A 27,206-nucleotide genomic window follows, 5' to 3' on the forward strand; every position below is an offset into this window, starting at 1 on the left:
CCCTCTAGTTGCCTCCCGAACATGCTGATGTAGAAAACAATCATCCAATAATGATTCCCAGGTATTTGTAAGTCTCTCCCTCTGTCATAGGTTCGATCACTTTACCAGTCTGTATTTCGTAGTTTCGGCTGACTAATTTCCCCTGATGCGATCTATGGATCTTGAATTTGTCTAGACCAAACATCATTGCCGAATTATTCAGTGATCCGGACTAGTTGCTGGAGTTGCTTCTTGGTTGCCACGTAGAGCTTTATGTCATTGATGTACATCAGGTGGGAGAGGGTGTATGGTTTTCCTTCCTCCTTTGAGGTTATATCCATACTTGCTGCTGTTGAGCATGGTTAATAGCAGGTTAAGTGCTAGATAGAACCACAGTGGGCTCAGGGCATCTCCTTGAAATATTCCTCTCCTGATGGAGATCGGTCTGGTTGTGATGTCCTTGACCTTAATGCTGGTACTCCATTTTGCCATCATTGCTTCTAGGAAGTTTGTCACTGTCGGATTGGCTTTGTAGATCTTCAGCACCTCTATTAGCCAGCTATGAGGCACAGAGTCGAAGACCTTGAAGTAATCGATGTAGCCCATGTACATGTTGCACCTTTTCTTGTAGGCTTGCTCTATTACTGTAGCATCTATGATTAATTGCTCCTTGCATCCTTTCTGCTATTTGGCCATTATGTTCTGGCTCTCCAAGTGGTCTGACATCTTCTTGGTTATGCAGCTTTTGAGGATCTTGTACATCATTGAGACAGGTGATTGGCCTGTATTTCTACGGGTTTCTTGTATATTGGTTTAGGCTTCAGATATGCGATTCCCTGAGTGAGAAACTTCAGGATTGTCTCTGGGTGCCTTATTATTCAGGTGCTGCCCTGCTAGGTGTTTGTGTGTGCAAGTGAGCTTCTTGTACCTGTAGTTGTAGACGTTCTGTTCCTGGGTTTCACCAGTTTTGTGGGTTCCTAATTGACTGTTTTACTTCTCCCTTCCAAATCTCTCTCTCTCTCTCTCTCTCTCTCTCTCTCTCTCTCTCTCTCTCTCTCACCCCAATCTCTTGTAGATCCTTGGTTTTCTTCCATTCTAGTTCTATCCAGGAAGCTTGGCTGTTATGTGGTTATCTAGCTTGGCTTCACTGCTCCATTTGTTGTCCCAGAACTCCTTGATCGTCTTCTGCTTGGGTGGTACATTTCCATCTTTTCCGAGACTTCTGTAGGCTCTTTGGTCCTCATCGAAGATTTGCTTGTTTATTTTTCTCTGGGAGCTCTATTTGTATTGGCTTAGTCTCTTGCTGAGTGTGAGGAGGTTCTGCTTCAGTGTATCCAAGTATTCCCCTATTCTCTGATTTTTGGTCTCGTGCTTGCTGTGGATGCTCTCTCTCTTGAGGATACGCTTCACTTTTCCAATCAATTTCTTACTCCTTTAATCTCTTGGTACTGGGCCAATTGGCCTATCTTGACTCTTAATTCTTCTATCTTCTGCTGATGTTTTTTCCATGCTGGCGGTTCCTTCTTTTTTTTTTTCGGCTCTTCTGCTGTTGTTCTATTGTTTCTCTTCCATTAATCCTAGTTGCTGCTATGGCAGCACAGTATACGACTGGTGGATGGCCTCCAGTTGCACCATTGTTATTGAGGTAATGTGGTATTATTTGCTGATTGAGGTGGTCTTTGATTCTCCACAGGATTCTATTGGGCCTCTGCTTCGGTATCACATAGCTTTTGAGGATCTTGTACATCATTGAGACAGGTGATTGGCCTGTATTTCTACGGGTTTCTTGTATATTGGTTTAGGCTTCAGATATGCGATTCCCTGAGTGAGAAACTTCAGGATTGTCTCTGGGTGCCTTATTATTCAGGTGCTGCCCTGCTAGGTGTTTGTGTGTGCAAGTGAGCTTCTTGTACCTGTAGTTGTAGACGTTCTGTTCCTGGGTTTCACCAGTTTTGTGGGTTCCTAATTGACTGTTTTACTTCTCCCTTCCAAATCTCTCTCTCTCTCTCTCTCCCCCCCCCCCATCTCTTGTAGATCCTTGGTTTTCTTCCATTCTAGTTCTATCCAGGAAGCTTGGCTGTTATGTGGTTATCTAGCTTGGCTTCACTGCTCCATTTGTTGTCCCAGAACTCCTTGATCGTCTTCTGCTTGGGTGGTACATTTCCATCTTTTCCGAGACTTCTGTAGGCTCTTTGGTCCTCATCGAAGATTTGCTTGTTTATTTTCCTCTGGGAGCTCTATTTGTATTGGCTTAGTCTCTTGCTGAGTGTGAGGAGGTTCTGCTTCAGTGTATCCAAGTATTCCCCTATTCTCTGATTTTTAGTCTCGTGCTTGCTGTGGATGCTCTCTCTTGAGGATACTCTTCACTTTTCCAATCAATTTCTTACTCCTTTAATCTCTTGGTACTGGGCCAATTGGCCTATCTTGACTCTTAATTCATCTATCTTCTGCTGATGTTTTTTCCATGCTGGCGGTTCCTTCTTTTTTTTTTTTTCGGCTCTTCTGCTGTTGTTCTATTGTTTCTCTTCCATTAATCCTAGTTGCTGCTATGGCAGCACAGTATACGACTGGTGGATGGCCTCCAGTTGCACCATTGTTATTGAGGTAATGTGGTATTATTTGCTGATTGAGGTGGTCTTTGATTCTCCACAGGATTCTATTGGGCCTCTGCTTCGGTATCACATAGGTCTTTGTGGGTTCCATTTCTTTGAATTCTGTGAGGGCCTTCTTCCACTCATCTTCTCTTTTGGATATCACGAACTCATCTCTTTCCACTTCAGCTGCTCTGGATTTTTTTCCTTCTTGCTCCTCCTCCTCTGGTTACGTGTTGCCCGTATATGTTGTTCTTTGTAGTTGATCGCTCACATCCTGCTTGATTTTTTCCAAGATTACAGGAGCTATCAGGTTCTTCATAATGATGGTCCTTTGCTGGTCGGCTGTCTGCTCATTTGGTGATATGAATATTTGGTAATTGTTCCAACCAATTGGTATGTAGTCTCCACCTGTAGTCTCTAGCTTGGTTATTTCATAGTATGCTCGCATGATGTACATAATCATTTCAATGCTCCTCTTGTTGTGTTGCCGTTTTCTACCTTCCTGGGTGGTCAGTAGTGCAGTTGCACAGGAAGCACTTCCAGTTAGTGAGGCTGGATGGTCTTGCCCTTCTATTGTGGTAGCCTTATGGGGGACAGTGCAACTTTCTCCACTGTCTTCCTCTGGAGACTGTTTCCGACTTTTTGAACCAACTCCTCTGCCTAAGTACAGAATGCGAGTGACTTTATCCTGCACCACACTCGATGCAGTATAATTATTATTTCTTTTTGACATCATCCATCTATGGAGGTGTACCTGTTTAGCACTTCGGCTTATGTCCAGTGGTAGTGCTAGTCCCTGTGAGCAACACCAAATAGCACCACAATCTGCCTTAGCCATCACTCCGACCTCGGGGAAGGTAGGTCTGCTGGAGCAACTTATTTATTTTTCATTTATTATTATTATTATTATTATTATTATTTTATATATTTTTAAATTTATTACTATAGTTATTATACCGGTCTCCCAGTGTGATGGAGCTGCCTTTGCTTCTGCCAAAACAGACTCAAACCCGGGTCCATCAAGCTGGTAGTCCAGTGTCATAACCACTGGGCCATCGCACCTCCTTTTTTTTTATTCTTCTTATAATAATAATAATAATAATATTAGAATATTATATCTAATAATAATAATTATTAGATATGATAATAATTGTTGTTTTTCCTATTTGGAATCTGGAATATTTTGCACTGTAACTATCGATTTTCAGCCCATCACAGTTTTGACCAATTTGTTTCCACCCTATTGGCATTTTCAGCTATCACTATTTTTGAACTTTCGGTGTTTTGGCCAGCATTTTGACCCTGTTGGAATTTTGAACTACAGGCATTTAAACCATATGGTTTGATTTGTTGGTATTCTCATCCTCTCAATGTGCTACTCTTTTGTAATTTTAACTCTGTCGGTGTTTTTAACTGCCATTTTCACTTGTAACTGTTTTGAATCAGTATTTTTACACTTGGCAATTCTATTGTTGGTAATTTGAACTAAACCTGTAGCTGGTTCCCCTTCCACTGGTAAATGTTTACTTTTATGAGCTTTCAGTATGAAATTAGCATTTTATTGATTTTTTTTTTTTATTGCTTCTCTAAAAAATTAATGTTTTGCTGTATAATGTATTTTTTTTATCTCCATCTTGGGGAACATAATCACACCTGTGATACATACAAAATGGTGGTAACAAGGCATGGTATATGAAGGTTGCACTGGGAATAGAAAGAATGTATTTCTAGAATATAAGTGAATGTTTTTTTGTATATTTTTCTCTTTCCATTTCTAGGCTCATAGTCATATCTTAGTGGGGGAGAAAAGTAAACTAGAAAATTTCACTAATAATTTCTATTCTTTTCTTTGTAAAATGGCAAATGCTGTTGTTTTTGATCTGAAGAAAGACTAGTTTCTTTTTATTATAACCAGCATTATTTATTTCAGGATGCAAAATATGCTATAATTATTGAAGAAGATTTGGATGTTTCGCTAGATTTTTTCAGGTACTTTACTTGTGTATGTTTACCACCATTATGCAATATCCATATATGCCATCCTCCAACATATATTGAGAAAAAAAGACTGGTTTGAGAAATCTAATTCTCAAAAGTTTCCCAATTCATTTCACAGATATGTTGGTCTTGGTTCATTCATTATCATCTAGTCTTTTATCTTATACTTATATTTCTAACAGGATTTCAAGTATCAGTTTCCTTGACAACAGTTATCTTATTTGTCCAAATTATTCACTCTGATTCTTTCCACTTTAAAGATGGTACTTGTCCAGTGTAATATTCCTTGTCAGCTATTTTATAACCTAGAATCTCCTCTTTTTTGTATCCTTTGGTTAAAAATACCTTTACTATATTCTGTCAAATCCATTGTCAATCCCCAAATTTGAAAATGACTTTTCAAAGTCATTGAAAATGACTTTTCAATGTCTTTCAAAAAGTCTTCTGCAGTAGCTTAATCAGCACAATATATTGTCTGGCACTCATTTGGAGAGACCGGAGTTTCCAATCGAACTTAGGTGTAGGTGACCTGAGTCCATCCTCTTCACTTGAGGCTGTACTTTGCTTATCTTGGGTGAGGAAATTAGGATTTTCAAGGAAACTAGGTTATTCAAGGATTTTCAGCTTGCCCACCATCCAGATTGACTGATGAACATGCAATTCTACAGACAAAATAGAATTCAAGATTTCAGCCAGTCCATGGACACTTGAATTTTGGTGCAATTCAGTACAATGTAAAGAACTATTCATAGAAGCAAAAAACTCCAGCACTGTTAAAATAATATATATATATATATATCTTCAAACAGGCCTCTGAGGTTGGGTAAATCCATACTGTGATTTTAGTGTTTTGCACCAACCTTGCGTAGAAGTGAAAATAAAACACCAAGGAAACTAAGCTTTTGATAACTGTATTTATAATAAATCAAAATAACCTGCATTACAATAAATTAATTTATTATAAATTACAATAATTTATTGTAATGCAGGTTATTTTGATTTATTATAAATACAGTTATCAAAAGCTTAGTTTCCTTGGTGTTTTATTTTCACTTCTACGCAAGGTTGGTGCAAAACACTAAAATCACAGTATATATATATATATATATATATATATATATATATATATATTTTTTTTTTTTTTTTTTTTTTCCTTCAAAAATCTACCCAACATCCAGGTTGGTAAAGAATTTGGTAAACTTGGTCATCTTGGTAAAGAACTTGGTAAACTTTTTATTCTATTCAAAAAGAGAGCAGCCAGATTATTTTTATTTAATAATTACTTTGTTACAAATTCATTCTATTGCACCATAAGAATGAATTTGTTACAAATTCATTCATATGAATTACTATTTGTAATTCCACCTGTTCCAAATCTCTCTGAACACATCGCTCATTTAGGGAGGTCACAGTTGACCTCGGATCCTACAGTTGATGCAGTAGTTATTTGATAAAGGGATGTGATTTTTCCCTGCAAAATATTCCTGGTTTAATGAATAATTTTTCCCTGCCCTCAGATCCTGATGTGGTCATATTTAGAGGCTTTATAATAACTACAGCAAGATTTCAGCCAGTCCATGGACACTTGAATTTTGATGCAATTCAGTACAATGTAAAGAACTATTCATAGAAGTTGGGCTTCTTGATCTAGCTTTTGGTTGCTTCTTGAGAATCTTAGATATTCAGTTGGATTAAAATGAGGGTTTTGGGGCTTAGAGGGGAACAGGTATCCTGTGTGTTATCAGACACTCAGCCGAAAACACTGATGGATCCAATATCTCTCTATTACAGAAGATTTAGGAGAAGTCCGGTTGGCCTGCCTCCCTAAAATCCACTCATGTACACCTTCTCGATGGTAAGCCCTGTTACATCACTTAGGTGGCAACGAACGTGTAGAGTGGTTCTCTTCAAGATGCCTGGTCAGCGTGAAGAGGAAAAGACTAAACCCTCCAGCATATGACAGAACAACAATACAAATGGCCCTCAGTCCCCAGCAGCTTTCACTCTCCCTCTTACGGCAGCGAGAGGATCAGAGTGGAAGCAGAGGGTGCTAAGAATCTCTGGGTACGACCAGTCTGCCATGCACGGAAACTGAACTTGGCCTGTTATAACGTATGATCACTCATCGGTGAAGACAGGATATTAGAGCTGGAAAAGGAGTTAGAAAATGTGAATTGGAATATCATCGGTTTGGCTGAAACAAGAAGAAGAAATGAATCACTTATAAGTTTATCAAGTGGAAATCTGCTGTACACCAATGGAAACAGTGAAAGGAGTGAAGGTGGAGTTGGGTTTCTGGTCCATAAACATTTTAAAAACAACATTTTGGAATTCAAAAGTACATCACCAAGGGTGTCAAGACTAATACTCAAGATTTCTAAGAGGTACAAGCTAAAGATTATAATGATTTATGCACCAACATCGAGCCATGATGATGAAGAGGTTGAAAAAATGTACACCGAAATTGAGAGTCTTCTAGATAAGCAGAAAACCCACTACACTATTATTATGGGGGACTTCAATGCTAAGGTTCGAAAAAGGCAAAACAGCGCAGAAAGAGCAACGATAGGAAATTTTGGAATTGGTGAAAGAAATAAAAGAGGTGAAAGACTTGTGGAATTTGCAGAATCTCAAGGACTGTCAGTAATGAACACTTTTTTCAAGAAAAGGGTGAACAGAAAGTGGACATGGAAGAGTCCAAATGGATTAACAACTAATGAAATCGACTTCATCCTCACTAACAGAAGATATATTGTGAATGATGTTACCATCCTGAATAAGGTAAATGTTGGAAGTGATCACAGAATGTTAAGATGTACACTTGATATAGATGTAGGAAAGGAAAAAACTGACTCGAGTAAATAATACAAAGGTCTTTGAGATAACAGAGGAGGAGAAAAAGCAGTATGTACTGGAACTTAAGAACAAGTTTGAGCTTCTGCAGAGTGCTCAGGACCAAGATAACGACGAGGAATATTACAACTTTCTGAAAGTGATAAAGCCAAAGAAACCTATAGGGAAAAAGAAATCCAAAGAAGAAAAAATTAGTCAAGAAACACTTGTCATGATGAACCGAAGACGACAAATGAAGAGCAAGAAAAACACTGACAGGGAGAAAATTGAGTATACTGAGTTATGCAAAGCCATTAGAAAGAGTCTCAGAGAGGACATAAGAAGATTTAACACAAGAAAAGTAGAACAAGCATTAAGGGAAAACAAAGGATTTAAATCAGCAGCCATGAGCAGTAATACAGAAAGACAAATGATACTGAAACTGAAGAATAGCGATGGTGTACTTATAAAAAGCAGAGAAGGCATAATTCAAATAGCAGAAGACTACTACAGAGAATTATACAAGGAGCGAGGGAATGATAGCAGCAGTAGGGAAAATGGATTGCAAAGTAGCAACACATACAACATACCCGATATTCTTCCTGATGAGGTAGAACATGCATTGAAGAAAATGAAGAATCGGAAAGCCCCGGGGGAAGATGAAGTTACTGTAGAGTTGTTAAAATTGGGAAGAAGAGACATAACACAAAAACTGGCAAGGCTCTTCACAAAGTGCATTAGAAAAGGTGTGACACCTAAGCAGTGGAATAATGCAATCATAGTTTTGCTGCATAAGAAAGGGGCGCCTCCGTAGCCAGGTGGGAAGGAGCAGCAGTGCGTAGCACACGCTTCTTGATTAGACCGGGGTTCGAGCCCGTCACCACCAAATACGGAGGATGCGGAAAGGTCAGGGAATGACCACCGCATATCATGGATCAATATGGCCTTAGTTGCTAATGCTTCTAAAAAAAAAAAAAAAAAAAACCATAAGAAAGGAGATAAATCAGAAATGGGAAATTATAGACCAATTAGCTTGTTATCCCACATCTACAAGTTATTCACAAGGGTCATTACTAACAGATTAGAAAGAATACTTGATGAGAATCAACCAAAAGAGCAAGCTGGCTTTAGGACAGGATTCTCAACTATGGATCACCTTCACGTAATATCACAGCTAATGGAGAAAGCAAATGAATATAAAACACCATTATGCCTGGCATTTGTGGATTATGAAAAGGCATTTGACTCCATACAGCATAAGGCAGTGTTTCGGGCACTGGAAAGACAAGGCATAGATACCCCATATATTATGATTTTGAAGAAAATATATGAGAGTGCTACCTCCTTTATTAGACTAGACAAAGACAGTAGGAAATTTAAAATCGAGAAAGGAGTTCGACAAGGAGACACAATATCTCCGAAGCTGTTTACTGCTGCCCTTGAGGAAGCTTTCAGAAGATTAGACTGGTCGCAGAAAGGAGTCAATGTGAACGGAGAGTACCTAAACCATTTACGATTTGCAGATGACATTGTGGTCATAAGCCACGATCCCAAAGAATTAGATGAAAATCTTAATCAGTTATGCACAGTTATTAAGGATTTTGGACTAAAGATGAATATGGCTAAAACAAAAGTAATGATGAACAAGTATGCCACAGAAAGGGAAATAATGATTGAAGGAGCAGTAATTGAAAAGATGGAGTCATATACTTATCTGGGACAAGTTATTAGCTGTAATAATGATAAATGGCTGGAAGTCAAGAGAAGAATAAATTTTGGATGGATAGCATTCAGGAAATATAGTCACATACTGAAGAGCAATATCCCAGTTTGTCTGAAACGTAAAATAATGAATCAATGTATACTCCCCACCATGACTTATGGAAGTGAAACTTGGGCACTCACCAAAAGAATGGAAGAGAAGCTGAGAACTACACAGCGAAGAATGGAACGAATTATATTGGGAATCAGACTGTTAGATAAGAAGAGAAACACATGGATTAGGCAGCAAACTCAAGTAAAGGACATTCTTATCAAAACTAAAGAACTAAAATGGTCTTGGGCAGGACACATAGCTCGAAGACATGATGACAGATGGACTAAGAAAATAACAGAATGGTACCCAAGAGGAGCTAGAAGAAAACCTGGAAGACAAAGGCAGAGATGGATAGATGAAATTCTTGAGTTTTTGGGTAGTAAATGGATGGCCAGTGCTCAAAACAGAAGGAACTGGAAAATTGCGGGAGAGGCCTTCATCCTGCAGTGGATTGAAAATGGCTGATGATGAGGGTTTTGGACTAGCCCTAGGCAGATTTTTAAAACTCTTATCCCTAAGACCAGTGTATTATTGATGAACTGTGTGGCAAGTATTTCACTTCTCTCTCTGAATTTCCCACAAATAGACAGGGCTGAATTATCCATTGTTAAAATGTAAGCAATTTATAGTTCTGGAAAACAACTAATGAGACTAACTCCAAATTATTATTTTAAAAATGGCACTGAAGTTTCTTTCTCTTATTATATACATGAATATTTTCTCTGAAAGTGGATGTACGGGCCAATTTGCATGTTGTACAGTCTGATAACCCCCGAAATAACTCTCAGGGAAAAACTTTATTCCCTCTGCCTGAGGTTCGCTGACTACAGCATACTTGAAAAGGACTTCAAAAATTCTTCTAGTTACAGACTGGAACTAAACTCAGACAGTGAGTGGCAGATAGCGTACTATGCTGGCTAATTTGCTGTGGAAGACAACTAATGGGCCTAGGCCAAACTCTGTGCCTCAAGCCCTAATCAGGGATATGTACAGTGGCTAAGAATGGGAATAAATTGTCAAATTTTCTTGTGAAAATCAAGGAAAAACTATACTTAAAAGTTTACCTGGGATCTATAAATTGAGGGAGGCATTACAAAATAGAATATGTGCAAAGGGTAATCTGCCAAAATTTGGAAAGAATACTCCCACCTTCATCCAGTAAAATTTCTGTGTATGTCCCTGGTTGGAACTATTATACTGCCACAGCTTCAATGTAGGCACATTGCATCTGTAGTTTGCCATTTGCCACAATCAGGTGCATCCATCTGGTCAGCGGATTATATAATATTTTTTATGACAAGTATTGGCTGGAGTTATTGATATCCTGAGCTTGTCAATAGGTTCATGGCCATAATCTCTCTTCTTACATGGGTCCTTTTGGCAGTGATTGGTGCAACAGTTATCTGCATTCTCTGCCTGTTACTATTTAGAGCTTGACAAGATTTCTTTGTGGTTTCCTTGTCCAGTACATTTTCATCTGCTGACTTTCAGAATTAATAGGTTCCTACCATTCTTTGAGAAATCAGTAATATTACCTTCCACTCACATACAGTAGTTTCAGCAGTTGACTTGGGACCTGCAGGTTTGCTTTGCTATCTAACAAATGGATATACCCACAATATGGCATCTTGCTATAACACGTCATTTTTTGGGGAGGGGGAATTTGATTCTTATTATTTTTGCTCCTGAGTCTGTTTTCCCTCTTACATATTCCTAAAAACCAGTGCCAAACATCAGCTTGCTATGTGACTTTTGGATAATGCATCCCAATACATGTTGGAAGATAGTGTATTGTTCATATTTTATTGTTTATATAAATTTCAAAGTATCATTTTATGCACTCTAGTGTAAAAATTCGTTTTATCTCTCTTGGCCATTAATATATAAACATAAATATTGAAATTAAAATATGACATTAAAAAATTGTTTTGCAAATATTTTTAAACATTAAGAATCTATATAAAAGCAGTTGTCTTTTGTGTCCACTTTCAATGGAAATGTTCCATCACTGAAATAGATTAGAAAAAAATAAAGCCAGAAGCCAGTCAACTGAAATACATTTCTCCAACCATTGAATTAGTAATGAGGTGGATTGTTGCTTTATCTTTTGATCAAACCTTGTGGTTCTATCAAAAATTCAGTGAGTATTGCAAAAAATAAATTTTATTCAATGATAAATGTTTACATTGTTAATATTCTTCAATATAATCTCCTTCAACCACATGCTTGTTCCATGGTGCCTGTCACTGATAAAAATATTTTTGGAAGTCTTCTTTTCTGAATGCTTTTAGGCAATCCATGTTTGGTTAGATTTCTTGAATCAACTCAATAATTTTCCTTTCAGGTCCTGTTTTCATTTTGGGAATAGCCAAAAGTTGCATGGTACTAAATTGTATGAATAAGCTGGGTGCAGAATGGCAGGAATGTTTTTGTCAGTCAAATTTGTGAAATATCATCATTTTCAGTATACGTGACAAATGAGAAAACATGTTCACCCAAAGCAGCAGACTGGTGTATAACAAAAAAAAAAAATTAACTTGGTGTGTGTGCACGATTAGGAAATGTCATTGTAAGTAACATTCACAAATATCCTTTCTTCTTTTGTTAAAAACTACTTAGCCATACAGACTTATCCAATACCTGGGAAAATACTATGGAATGGCTTGAGCAAACTCAGTGCTGTTGGGATTCTTCCTCTTGTTCAGACTGTGAATATGAGAGGGAAAATTCAAATTGTAGAAGGATGGTTGCAGAAGAGATGTCCAGAAGTTTGCTTTCAACCAATGGACAGTTGCTTGCTAGAACAAACTACCATACATTGTTGTGGAAGTGGATAGTTTGAATAAATTCAAGGAATAAATAGATAAACTATTATTGGAGGGGATGGATGAGTAGGTGAAATTGGATTTTTTTTTTCTGATGCTATATAAGCTTGCTTTCTTGCATCATTTACCACTATTAATACTAATACTACTACAATCGATCCCACTCCATAAACCATGTCCCCCCCAATGGTCTTGGCTAGTGGCATGTGAATGCTTCCCTCCTAACAAATCTCCAAACTGCTCTACAGACCTCCCTCCTGTGCTACCTTTCAGACTTAATTCCCTCTCCTACTGTACATACCCATGTCCTCCACAAGCTGCCTTCCATGACCACAGAAATTACTATAAAAGACCTCACTGCATGTGGCTTGAACATTTGCTGCTTTCCCTCCAGAACAGAGCCAAGCATTGGTCTGCAACCTCTGCACTCACTCAAAGAAGTTGGTTAACTGCTTAGGCAAGGCTAATTCAGTTACCGAAGGATCTCAAATGTACTCTAGATTAGCAGGAGCAGTACCTCTGCTAACAGCTCTGACACACTTTCTGCTAACCCTGATGACATCCTCCTTTTGGGTGTAGAAATAACTTTTTTTCTCTCCAAAGAACATTAGCTTTTCGCTCTTCAAATAACTGCTTACCTTGCCTTACTACCTGCTACCAAATTTATATTATCTACTCCCACCTGAAAAGATGATTATATGAAAAGATAGGAATAAGACATATAAATACAGATTCTTCCCTTCCCTGACTACTGTGCTAACACACACACACACACACACACACACACACACACACACACACACACACACACACACACACCACTTAAAATAAATGCCTGCATAGTATGTAATAAGGGATGAGTGAGAGGGAGAGTGCAAGTAATAGACATAAATCTGTAAATGAATTGTTCTCTTCGCTGCTTCCTACTCCAGCTGTGCTTGCACAACTTGGCATTCTTAACACCTCTTAAGAACAGCTAAACAAAATAGCCATTGCTTTTCATGTCACAGCATTTCATATGCACATTGTTCCCTTTCCTTCTTCTGGTAAGGGGTCAGAAGTCTGGGAATCCATATGGATGATGTTCTCCACAGAACCTACACTAATTTGGAGCGGTGCAGTTAGTTTTCTGATGCTAGTATGGCCATCTTCCAGGATTAGTGCCTCAATTTTTGCAGCACGCCCAGCAACTGCTGTAACAGAAAACTGTTACAGTAGTTGCTGGGCATGATATTTTTCATGCGCTAAAATCCTTTCACATTTGAATTGCTTATACCAGTTTGCAAACACGCTAACCTGGGCAATCTTCTCCATAAACACTGACCATTTCTTTGTGGAGTGTTTTGGATGTTTTCCCCTTGCAGAAAGGGGATCAAAATCACTGATCTGTATTCCACCACATTATCTATTTTGACACTTCACTTCATTCGGCTCTGCAAAGAAAAAAATTAATTGTCAGATCGAAACAAAAATTTGTGTGGTTGCTATAGAGATTTCAAGGTATCAAAAAAAAAAAAAAAAAAAAAATCTTTCTATTTCAGCTACTTCTGGGTGAATACAAATCTTTTTTTGAACCACCCCCACATATTTTACAGTTATCTTTGCAGTTGAACAGTCATTTGAACCATGAGTGATCAGTGGCAAGGAATCAGGTGACTATAAATTTAAATAATATAGCAGTCTTAGAGAAGAATCTTTTGGGAAAACTCCTGAAGTTGAGCAAAGGTACAAAAGATTATGAAGTCTGCTTAAGGATACAATACAGAACTATTCCAATAGGAATGATATTCTTAATGGATCACAGTATGGATTTGCAAAAGGAACATCTTGAAGGATCAGTCTAGTTAATTTTGATGACAGTCAAAAACATTTGGATGTATAAAACAACTTGAACATTATTTAGCTTGACTTCAGTAAAGCTTTTAATATGGTTACCCTTGTAACTGTATTAAATAATAATATTTTATTGTGGTTCAAAAAAAGATTCATATAATAATAATCTTTCAAGGGAAAGATAATAATCTTTCCCTTGAAAGATTATTATTATATGAAGCAAATAGAGATTACTAGAAATGGTGTTTATTGGATCAGGGGCTGGCTGAAAAGATAGGAAACAGAAAGTAGTCATAAATGACATACAGAATACCAGACTATCTTAACCGCACAGCCAACACCCTTGATCTGTTTCTTACAAACAACCCTTCCAAGTATACGATTGAGGTGAGTGGTCTTCTAGGCACCCCTGATCACAACTTAGTGAATGACACTTCTGCAACAGAGACTTTCTCTTGTGACCATTCTCAATCTCTTGTTGTTTGGCATTACAAGAATGCAAAATGCGATGATCTGCAAGATTTCTGTTCTTCTTCTTCTTCTTCTTCTTCTTTTCCTTGGTTGGTTTACTTTTTTAAGTCTTCTGATGGCAGTATTTGCAGAGATCGTGTCAGCGAATTATTCTTGTAGGGATGAAATCCTTTGTTCCAAAATCTACCTCAAAATCTTTCCTTTCTTTAAACTTTGGTTTTCTAATAAATGTGTTAAGGTTCTTCAAGATAAGAATGTTACATATTGGCTTGCATCCAAATCTCCAGGTTCATTTTTGCCTACACCAAACTCACAACAATTGTAAAGCAGTTATTAATGCTGTCTCTTCCAAACCAATCCGAACATGTACCACAGTCACTCAACACCTTTTTACTTTCCAACTTCAAACTCGCAGAAACAACTTTTCTTCTTCCTCATTTATTCCTTTAACTTCCGTTTTCTGTAATCTCTTCATATGTATTTCCTGAAAATTAAAATCTACAGAAACTTGATTTTTTAAGGAGTCCTTATGTGCTGTAATGTAATAACTAGATCGTATGTATAGCTTAGCTTAATTTTCAGCACTCACCTCATAGTAATCCGTTAGCTGGTGGAGAGTTTTATCACATACATAGTGGTTATAGGATTCTAATAACTTACAGAGATTATGGGTTTAAAACTAAGTTATGGGCTATAAAAAACTTTTCTAAGAAAGGAAAGTGCACCTTCCATTCTGTGGTTGCTTAATTAAATTAAATTAAATGAAGAAAAATAGGAAAAATACAGAAATTGAAAGAGAGAGAGAGAGAGAGAGAGAGAGAGAGTACATTTGCTGACTGACCAACCAGTTAGCAAGCTCTGCCCCTTTTTTTGATCCATAATTTTTTAGAGAATGCTGCTGGCTCACCAAAAATGGTTTGTTGACAAAAATCCAGACACTTGCTTGTTGAAACAATGCAACACAGGCACCCTGAATAATTGTTCAATTGGCAACATTTGTAGTAACTCCCATACAGGTGTCCCTCATGCCACCTTAAACCACTCAAAAGGAGTGAAAACAGAATGGGATCTTCTACATGTGCATGTGATGAATAAATTACATAGGAACTCTCAGATCAAAATGTTCATGCCAAGAGAATCCTAATTAAAACAGATGGCTCATTAGTTCCAACCAGATACAGTGAATCCCGTGCTTTATGATGGGTTCACTGTATGATCAAATCACTTTACGATGGACTCTCCATAATAAAATACCTTTCACTATACGATATGTAGTAAGTGTGAGACATTGTGATCATGTTTGGGAATTTAATTTTAATTCTATTAAACGAACCTTAAAAAATAGGAATGAAGAGCAGATTCTGAAAATCTATTTATGTTTTTTATATGATGGGGAAACACATTTTACTTTAATAGCGTAAAAACTTATAGAATTCCAGCGATCGGTATTATTGCAAATGCAATAAGATTGAGTTTACTACCCATTTAAAATTAGATTGCACTAACAGAAAAGTCCAATAAACCAGAAACTGCAAATTGTTTTATAGTAGTGACCTCCAGAAATGTGCTTTAGAAAAATATCACAAATGCTTTCAAAATTGATTCTTAAAACAAAACATAGCAATAAATGGTGTGGTGAAGTGCATTTTAATAATTTGAATTGGGTTTTTGAAATTTTACTCTATAAAGTGGCTGATTCTACTAACCACTGATCACGGGTGCCTACTTATTTTACTTTACGATGGCTTACGATTGTCTCCACAATATGGTCCTTTCTCTCTGCCAATAGCAGCATTTGTAAATGTGTTGGGCACTTATTTTTTGTATCCTTTAGTTGAAGTGATTTTTTGTGTTGTGCTTGCTTTCCATAAATTTCCTGTATTGAATTCTTCAACGTACAACATTGTGTAAACTGATAATATAGCTCCTACAGAGCACAGTAAAATGAAAATTCCAATTAAAATTAAACAAGAAATAGTGAAAAAACATGATAGTGCTAAAATTACTTCATTGGTGCGTGAATATGGTTTTTCCCAGTCAACCATTTAAACCATAGTGAAACAAAAAGAAAACCTTAAAAAAGTTAAAGTAAGTGATGAATCTAACACAGTCCAAAAAGGCAGAGAACTCATTGTAGAAATGAAAAGGCTTTTGTTGCTGTGGATAAAAGAAAAACAAATGAAGGGTGATACAGTTCCTGGACAATACAGTTGTGAATGTGCAAAGCAAATTTTAGCATTAGCAGAGGCATACGATGGAAGAAAGCAAGCTTATGCAGCATTAGCCAAAAGAAACCCCTCCCCTTCACCCTTCCATTCGTTCCAAATGCCTGTCCAGCTCAGCCTTCAATTTATTTGGGCTATCAACTTCCACAGAAAAAGATGGAAGTCTGTTCCACCAATCAACCACCCACTGGCTAAAGGCAAATTTCCACTTATCTATTCTACAATTATCTTTCCTCAGTTTGAAACTGTGCCCCCTCAGGTTCTTAGTCTGAGCAAGAGGAAGAATCCCATCAGCATTCAGCTTGATCAGCCAATTCAAGGCTATACACCTGAATCAGATCACCTCACAGGTGCCTACTCTCCAAGTGCTGCAATTTGCAGAACTTAAACCTTTCTTGGTAAGAGCACCCCTTTGTTCCCCTCACCAATCTTGTTGCCCTTCTTTGTACTCATTCTAGCAACTCTACATCCTTCCTAAAATGAGGCCTCCAGACCTGTATACAAGCCTCTAAGTGTGGCCTGACCATTGCCTTGTACAATGGGATAATCACCTCCCTGTCCCTGCTAGGAAACTTCCTATATATCATTGACAAGACTCCATGACCTGCCCTAGCAGCCCATCTGAACTGCTCAGCAAACTACATATTTAACTGCACAATTGCCCCCAGGTCTTCTTCACTTTCCACTTCCCTGGCCTCCATAGCCAGGTGGGAAGGAGCAGCAGTGCGTAGCACACGCTTCTTGGTTAGACCGCGGTTCGAGCCCTTCACCACCAAATACGGAGAATGCGGAAAAGTCAGGGAATGACCACCACATATTCCCAGAGCAATATGGCCTTAGTTGCTAATGCTCCTAAAAACCTAACAACAACAACCACTTCCCTGAGTGTAGTACCACACAGTTGGTACGTTTCTCTTGGGTTATTGCTACCCATATGCAGTACTTTGCATTTGTCAATGTTAAACTTCAGTTGCACAACTCAGCCCATTTGCCCAACATATCGAGATCCTGTTGAAGTATCCAGATGGTTGTCACAGACATTCTCTCAGATATGCCAGACAAGCTGTACTTGCTGCATGGGAGTCTAAAACGCTGATGGAACTGATATTCGGGAGACACTCAAGTCAAGGGGACCCAATTTCAGTGAAGTCCAGACAGTCTGTAACAACCAGATCCTCTGCTTGGACCTTTATGATGGTGGGACTGTTAGTAATCCTGGGTATAACCCCCATGCACAAGCACACTGGGTGGCCACCCAGGTGTGAACCAATGTAAGCAGGGGTCGAGGTGTGGTGCCCACACCATAAGGAGTAATGCTGCCCCTCTGTGTTACTGGGCAATATTGGTGGTAGATGACTCTCATCAACCGCTGCAATATGACCACTTTGCTTATTGGAGGCCTGAAGTGGTGGAACCCATGTTTAGTCTCCAGACCTAAGTTCCAGTCAACTCTTCCATCATGCAATATGACTGATGACTTTGAGGTTATGGTGGACACAATGGAGAGCTCCAATCTTCCTTACATTTCGTGGGTACAGCTCTAAAATGATGTTCGCAGGCCGGCCACTAGTTAGTAAACTGGACTGAACCTATTGGTAGCTCTCTAGGAGGCTTCCAGATCAGCTAGTGTATAATCTTGCTACCTCTACTCTGCCAGACAATGATTGGAGGGAGTCCGAGTAGTGTGTATGCCGGGGGCATTGTCGAAGCCATTGTTGATCTGGGTATATTCTTACCATGTGTACCAATATCCAAAAATTTCATTACTTCATACAGCATGTATGAAGTAATGAAATTTCCCCCAATAATGAAAATCCCCCCCAATTTTTTTTACTATTGAATACACCATGAATTGTCAAACTAAATAGAATAAGCTTATCTGCGATAAGATCTAAACCCTCCAAACACTTCCTAGTTCATTTCACAAATATATGTGGTCTCAATTCTAATCATAATGATGTCCATTTCCATTTACAGTCTGCCAAACCCCATGTACTTTTTCTGACAGAATTTCAGTTATCGGTTGAATCAACTGATAACTGAGATACTGTCAGAAAACGTACATAAGATTCCTTTTGCCTCAAAGGTTGGTACTTGTGCATATGTCCGTTCCAATATTCCCTGTCAGGGACTTGGTAATTTGAAATCTCTTTTCGATATTCTCTGGCTTAAAATGTCTCTACCTCATTGTGTCAAATTCATCTGTTGTCTCTACCGTTCTCCCAACTCCACTAATCACTTGGAGCTCTTCGACTTCCTTTCTTTACAACTTGACTTTCTCCAGTACAACTTTCCTAACAGTGAGATAATTTTCCTCGGTGATTTTAATGTTCACAACTCCGGCTATCTTCTGTTTTCTAGTCAGAGCGACTCAGCTGGTCGAGATGCTGAGGCTTTTGCAAATGCTAATAACCTTGCACAGATTGTTCATTTACCTACAAGAATACTGGACAATCCTAACCATACAGTCAACCTGCTTGATATTTTTCTCACAAACAACCCTTCTAAGTACACGGTCAAAGTGAATGGTCTTTTGCCACTCATATCACAACTTGGTGATTGTCTCTTCTCCAATGGAGCCTTTATCTCATAACTATTCCCAACCGTGTGTTTGGCATTACAAGAATGCAAAATGGGATAACCTGCGAGATTTATCTTCTTCTTTTCCTTGGTTGGACTATTGTTTCAAAACTTTCGATGTCAACGTTTGCTCAGATTGTGTCATTGAAATTATTCTTGTAGGAATGAAATCCTTTATCCCACACTCCACTTTAAAATCTTGTCCTTTATCCAAACCTTGGTTTTCCAATAAATGTGCTAAGGCTGTTCAAGAGAAGAACGTTGCATATTGTAAATGGCTTGTTTCCAATTCTGGTAGCTGAGCATTCTGTTCTCTCTTGCCAAAGCTATTGGCCACAACTTTTGCTCATTTCTGCTCCCACCTCTGTCAAAACCAGATGGTTCTGTTGTCACTTCGGCCATGGATAAAGCTGACCTGCTAGCATCCCATTTTTTTTCCAACTCATGTGTTAATGATCTTGGTAAAACACCTCCCACCATTCTCAACACGCTCCATTCAATGCCTTCTGTGGTCTTCCGCCAAAAGGATGTCAGAAAGATTTTGATGAATCTTGATGCTAAGAAACCTCCAGGTCCTGATGGCATTTCTCCACTTGTTCCCAAAACCTGTACTCCTGAACTTACTTCTGTTCTTTGCTGCCTTTATTCACTTTCTTATTCCAAAGGTGTTTTTCCTTCTGCTTGGAAATTTGCTCATATCCAGCCAGTTACTAAAAAGGGTTACAAATCCCTCCCATCCAATTATCGACCCATTGCAATTACTCCTACTCTTTCTAAAGTAATGGAGAAATCAATTAACCGCCAACTCTTAACCTACCTAGAAACCTTCCGTCTGATCAATGATCGCCAGTATGGATTCCGTCAGTGTTGAATCCACTGACTGGTGATAATCTGGCTTATGTTACCCATTTATGGATAAATTCAATTGAAAAGTTCGGTGAAACACAAGCAGTTTCTCTAAACATCTCAAACACTTTCGATCGTGTTTAGCCTAAAGGTCTTCTGAACAAGCTTCCATCTTATGGTTTGCAAACTGTTTTTTATAATTGGTTATCCAGTTTTCTCTCTGATCGCTCACTGAGGGTGATGGTAGATGGCTCTGTGTCTTCAAACTTCTCCACTAATGCTGGTGTCCCCCATGGTTCATTTCTTTTCCTCTTGTATATTAATGTCCTTCTTCCATTAACTGGCAATCCTATCCATAGTTTTGCCAATGATAGTACATTGCATTCCTCTTTCCATTTTGAGAAAATGTACCCTACTCATTCAGCTTCAACTTCTTGAATATCCACTACCAATTCTTTAAATGCCGATCTCTAGGTAATTCTCCAGTGAGGCAAAGACAACTTAGTTGATTTCAATCCTTCTAAAACTCGGGCTTGTCTTATATCTTGCAAAAAGGATTCTTCTGCTCCTATGCTTATCTTTGGTGACGCACCAATTTCTAGGCAAGGTGATATATCTCTTTTGGGGATTACTCTGACTTCTAATCTCTCTTGGCACAAGCACATTATAAATATTGCTTCCTCTGCATCTAAAAAACTTGGTTTTCTCTTTTGCTCTCAGCATTACTTTTCTTCCAAACAGCAGTTCACTCTGTACAAATCGCAAATCTGCCTTGCCATGGAATATTGTTCCCATATCTGTGGTGGTGCCCCCAGAACCTCTCTCAGGTTTCTTGATTCCATTCAGAAGAGGGCAGTTAGGTTAATTAATGACTCATCTTTAACAGTCTCTCTCCACTCGCTGTCTCATAGATTTCTGTTTCTGCTGCATGCCTTTTCTACAGATACTTCCATGGGCACTGTTCTTCTGAATTGGCTTCTATAATTCCCGCTCTCTCTTTCAAAACAGTCTGAACACATGCTGCCACCAGCCAACATCCATTTACTGTCCAACTTCAAGCTCATAGAACCAACTTTTCATCTTCCTCGTTTATTCATTCAACTGCCGTTTTCTGGAACAACCTTCCTTCATATATCTTTCCTGAAAATTACGGTCTGCAGAAGTTCAAGTCTAATTAGCATTATTATTATTTTTATTAGCCATATGGCGGAAGGAAGCCTCAGGCTTATGCTGCACCAGCCAAAGAGAAAAAATTCCTGCATTACCATACTCTGCATGTCAACAAATATCTTCTCTAGTCTGCTCAACCTCCAACCCAAGCACAGTACTAAGTACTATAGGTTCTAATACCTCTGGTGTGTGGGGTTTTCTTAAAAAAAAAAAAAAAAATCTGCCTTCGCCTACCTTAACGTTCTTTGTGTTTTGATTACAGGGAAGCTCATATCTGCCATTGTGTCACCTGATAATTTATATGCATTTTTTTTCTCTGCCACGAGCCTCATTAATTCATCTGACATCCATTTAGGCCTGACCCTTGAACAGTATTTATTTGGAATGAAAAGCCTAGTAGCCTTCAAGATTAAGTCCCTGAAGGCTTCCCATTTAGAATTCAACATTGGTAACATCATCAGTTGATCCTAATGTACAGAATTTAAAAACTGTCTGAGACCCCTTTACGAAAGCAAACGCCTTCACTTTAGCGTTGATGGTAGTTACATCTTTAAGTAATTCCCATATCAGTACATTGTGATCACTGTCACCCAGTGGTTCCTTTATCTGCAAATTCTTAATGTATGAATAATCATTGCTGATAATCAGATCAAGAATATTACTCCCTCTGGTTGCCTCTCAAACATGCTGCTGTAGAAAACATTCATCCAAAAAAGTCCTGCTAGTGTGCAAGTGACCAACCTACAATTTCCAGTCAATATCTTGGAAGTTAAAAGGCGAAGGTAAAGAAAGCCTGCATGAGAACGATGAGAAACGTCGGATAACTTATGCGGAAAATTAGTTTGCCTATACAGCACTCTAGCGCTGCTCACTCGGTAAACAGACGGTAGGTGTTATCGTCTGGAGCAAAGTCGAGAACGATATACTGATTGACGGGTAGGCGGGGCAAACGATGTGCTGATTGGTGCGCGAACACAACACACGGGGCGCCTCTGTAGCCAGGTGGGAAGGAGCAGTAGTGCGAATCACATGCTTCTTAATTAGACCGGGGTTCGAGCCCGTCACCACCAAATACGGAAGATGCGGAAAGGTCAGGGAATGACCACTGCATATTCCGGAGCAATATGGCCTTAGTTGCTAATGCTCCTAAAAACCAAAACAGCAACAACAACAACACACAATAACATCGGTTTAGTATTAGTGTAGCAGCACTAATGGTAACTTTTCCTAATCGCACATGCCCTAACATTTACTGTAATGGTGAAAAAGGTCGGGTTACCTCGACTTGAATCCCATGGGAGCTTGAACCTCTTCCAAAATGGAGGGGGTAATCTAACCTTTTTTCTTTAGAATCATGAGTGGACTAGCACATAAATTGTTTATTAATGAAATATTAAATTGTTATTACTGTACTTTTATTTTTAAAGACACTCATGCGGATACATACGTATCATAACGTCAGTCAGCACCTACTGGTAAATACACATCATAATGCCAACCAATGACTACACAGTAGCTTGTCGTCTGTCACGCCCACCACCACCACCAATCATTTCATCGTTTGCCACGCCTGTCATAAAATTACCTGTCAATCAATATATCCTTCTCAATTTCTGCTCCAGACCGAGCAGTGCTACAGTGCCGTATCGGGAAGCTAATTTTCCACGTATGTTTTCCGATGTTTCTCGTCGTTCTCGTGCAGGCTCTCTTTACCCAAGCCAGTTAAAATCCCCCAGTATAAGACAATCTGATTTACTGGCCCACTCTATTTATCTGCCCAATTGCTCATTATACTTATCAGATTCATTAGGCCTATAACACACCTACTCTCCTTTTTCATTTCCCAGTGCTTATGTCACACCAAACTGACTCAACATCAATTGGATGCTTCCTTAGATTTTGTGTTTCTTAACTAACAGCACAACCCCTCCTCCCTTCCTGTCCTGTCTATCCTTTCTGTACACATTGTACTCCCCAAATTCCAATTCTGCACTGTGTGACACCACGTCTCTGATATCCCAACAGTACCTGCCTTTGATGTCTTGATTAGCACTTCATGCTTATCAAATTTATTAACTGTACATGCAAGTATATATTCACTTGTTTCTACTCTTAGTTACCCTAACACAGCCATGTATTTATTTGTTCCACTATGGCTCCCAACAGTCCTGGAAATCTCCATTGCCTTGCTTTCCATGCTGCTGCTCATTCTATTAGAAGTAGTGCAAGAATCACCTTCACCTCTGCCTGCAGCTATTTTTAACCTTTAAGCCTATGTATCTCCGCAAGCTAGCAGTTTACCGACCCATCTAACATTGCCTCAATAGCTTCAGCAAATATTCTTGCACCCTTTCTATTTAAGTGTACCCCATCCCTATAGAAGCAGTCTCTCCTGTCAACAAGCACAGACCAGGCTGAAAAAAATTCTACCCCTTGAGCCTTGCACAATCTCTCCAGGGCCGAATTGATTGACAAGGCTCTCATCATATACTCCCTCCTGCTGTGTCTGGGCAGAGTTGCAGACACTTTCACATTCAACCCTAACTCGCAACTTTTTTTGGAGAATTAAAGGCTAAAATTTTCGAGGCTAGAATTGATTGACAAGGCTCTCATCATATACTCCCTCCTGCTGTGTCTGGGCAGAGTTGCAGACACTTTCACATTCAACCCTAACTCGCAACTTTTTTTGGGGAATTAAAGGCTAAAATTTTCGAAGGCTAAAACACCTTCAACTAGTGATATGCGATATGGGGACTTTAAAGCCAGAAAAGGTTGGTTTGACCATTTTAGAAAAAGGTCCGATATTAAAAGTGTCATAAGGCATGGAGAGGCATGCAGTGCTGATCAGGAAACAGCTGAAAATTTTAAGGTGGAGTTCCAGGAGCTCGTTGAGAAGGAGGGTTACCTTCCTCAACAAGTGTTTAATACAGACGAAATGGGCATCTTTTGGAAAAGAATGCCCAGGTGAACATGCATCACAAAAGAAGAGGCCTCATTGCCTGGGCATAAGCCTTTGAAGGATAGGCTTACTCTGCTATTGGTGTCCAACGTCTCTGGTTATTTTAAACTTAAACCAATTTTGGTTTACCACTCAAACTCCAAGGGTGTTAAACAGCAAAAGTTCATCAAAAGCAGGTTGGGTGTCTTCTGGCGGTGTAACAAGAAGGCACGGGTGACAAGACACCTCTTCAATGAATGGGTATTTGAAGTGTTTTTTTCTTTAGTCAAAAGTTACTTAGAAAAGAACAAACTTCCTTTAACGGAACTGTTAATTTTGAATAATGCTCCAGGCCGTGATCCTGAATTTTCCTGATCTCTGGAGGAGCAATTTGACTTTGTTACTGTCAAATTTCTCCCACCCAATACCACCCCTCTGCTTCAGCTGATGAATCAGCAAGTGATTCCCAACTTTTAAAAAATTTACATGAAGAAGATGCTTGCCAAGTGCTTTGAAGAGACTTCAGGAGAAAGAGCCATCACCTTAAAGGAATCCTGAAAGACCAGTTTTAATATCTTAGACTGTGTAAAAATGATTGTCAGTTCTTGGAATGAAGTTTCAGCTCGGTGCCTCAATGCAGCCTGGAAGAACTTGTGGCCTTCAGTCATCCATGATTTTGAAGGATTTGAAGCTGAAGTTGTTCTAGAGCAGGTGAGTCTTTGGCTCTTGAGATTGATGCCAAATTGAGGACCATGGAATTGAGTAGACAATAGAGGTGCTCTAGGAATTAGAGCAGATGGGTGAGCATGACAGTGGAGATGAAGCACATGAGGATGATGACCATGTAGCAACAACTCTAGAAATTAAGGACATTTTTGCTGTGTGGGACATTATGAAGAGGACAGTAAAAAATAAACCAAATATTTAAACCACTGAATTGACGGCCTGCAAATTTGAAGATCAGGTGTTACGTTATTTCAAGAACCTTTAGAGAAAGCGCCAAAAGCAAACCACTTTGGACAGTTTTTATACCTAAGCAGCAAGAAGCAGCGACTGGAAAAAACACCAGATCCTGAAGGTTGTCTTGATGATAAAAGATTCTCTTCCAATTCCATCACCACGCCACTATTGAAAAGCTTTTCCAGTGTAAGTTAAATGAAAATTACCATTCTTGTTTTTCTGATGTTTATAATTATCAATTGTCATTTTAAACAACATTTGAGGGGGGATAAGTAAAAATGTGGCACCATCAACATTTTTTTCCTTTTTTAAATTTGTATCGTGTTCTGATGTTTATTTTGGTGTATAAGACGCACCACAATTTTAGAGCTACTTTTTTTAAATAAAAGGTGTGTGGTATACACTGGAAAATATGGTATTCGGTATTCTGTATAAAACTAATACAATTTCCATTATAAAAATTGCTTTTTCGAGAGATAAATAGCTTAGTTATATAGTGAAATTTTCAACTTCTAAAGACTTGGAACGAATTGCCAAAAAACAGTGTTATTGGGTTCACATTACAATATTTTCATGATACGATGGTGTCTCCGGAATGAACTGATATCTTAAAGTAGGGGTCAACTGTATATACTAACGCTTAACTTGCCAAAACTACCAATTTCTGTAAAAGCAATATATATCAAACCTTATCAGCTGCTTCAAATGTTAGAAATTTTGGCATTCACAGGCAGCATGTGCTTTGTGTGGTTCAAGAAACATACACATAGTAAATGTTCCACACATTCTTTGTGTTGTCCAAAACTATATAGGCAATCACTGCCTATTCCAAAGACTGTGAAACATGGAAAAGAGATAAATGATTCAGAAAACTGAGGTTAAAAGTTACTTATCTGGAAGCAAAGATACAGATATCGCCATAACAGACCAATTACATAATAGATCAAATACCATACACATTTCAGCAAATGTCCAACAACACAAACAGATATCTTCTACCACTACCACTGCAGTTCAAACCAATGTTTCAGTTCCTCCCACCATCTCTGTGGCTGATTGGACCTGCTCAATGCTAGATTCAACACTAAAGTGGTCTTTAGTCTCTAGAAACAAAAGTCAAACCCTCTGTCCAAGATCATATGGATATAAATGGAAAAGAAGCCTTGGCTGAACCAGTCTTAGGAAGAGATGGACAGTTGTCTGGATTTCCTGAAAAAAGAGAAAAAGCCTGAATGATACAAGCAGAACACCTTTCACAAAAAGATAGACACAAATATGAAACCAATATAACGCATACAATAATACAATGGAATTGTTCTGGTTCCCACAGTAACATCAATGGCATTCGTGACCTGATTGATTAAATATAATCTGAAATGAACCAGCCTCCATAAGTAAATGTAACAGTGAACCATTATGGTACTTACAGACAAGACTGATTTCCATTCAGGGGTGCACATGGCAGAGTGTCTATTTTAATCGACTTCAGGATCTCATGTAAATACATCATCTGCAAACAATTTTGGAAGCAGTTGCAGTGCAAATCTCAGTCCAGTTTACATTCACACTAGTCTCACTTTATCTTCCTCCAAATGAACAATATACATAACTAAATCTTGAAGAGTTAGTGACTCAGTTACCACCCCTGATCTGTATCATGGCAGATATAAATGAACACCATTCCCTGTGTGGATTTCACCATAAAGACAAACAAGTAAAACTGATTGAAAAATTATTGAATGGGTAAAATCTTTAATTTCTTAAGCTGAAACATAAATCCATTTACTCACAGGAACAACATTGCCATTGACATTTCCATGTATTCACCAGTCCTATACCTACTCCATGAATGAACAGTCTTAAATGGTACATTTAATTTAATATTCCTGTGGTCTGCAGAATATTAACAAATAATGTTATATGTTGTGATGGCAAAAAACGATGGAGATTCCATAAAGCTAATTGGACAAAATATACAACTCTTGTGACAGTAGATGAAAAAATAATCACTACTCAGTCTATAGACATTGCTATAACTGATTCCACTAACCAGGTATTAATGTGGAATTTTAAGTAACTTAAAAGTAACTTTAAGTAACTTTTAAGTACAATATCTCAATCATCCAAAAATTATCATAA

The 27,206-nt window shown here is 38.5% G+C and overlaps 1 protein-coding gene across 7 annotated transcripts in view; it reads left to right on the forward strand.

Annotated features, from left to right (window-relative positions):
- The window catches only part of LOC150087109 (protein O-linked-mannose beta-1,2-N-acetylglucosaminyltransferase 1-like), a 637,681-nt gene that overhangs the window by 507,521 nt on the left and 102,954 nt on the right, over nucleotides 1-27,206 (forward strand). For all 7 annotated transcript variants that reach the window (XM_090372960.1, XM_090372959.1, XM_090372965.1 and 4 more), the window contains one exon: nucleotides 4,504-4,562. In XM_090372960.1, coding sequence (XP_090229086.1) covers nucleotides 4,504-4,562 — 59 coding nt within the window. The remainder of the gene's footprint in view (nucleotides 1-4,503; nucleotides 4,563-27,206) is intronic.

The sequence above is a fragment of the Mastigoproctus giganteus genome, chromosome 4 (assembly GCF_048544385.1).
Source record: "Mastigoproctus giganteus isolate SK-2022 chromosome 4, ASM4854438v1, whole genome shotgun sequence".
Taxonomy (NCBI): domain Eukaryota; kingdom Metazoa; phylum Arthropoda; class Arachnida; order Uropygi; family Thelyphonidae; genus Mastigoproctus; species Mastigoproctus giganteus.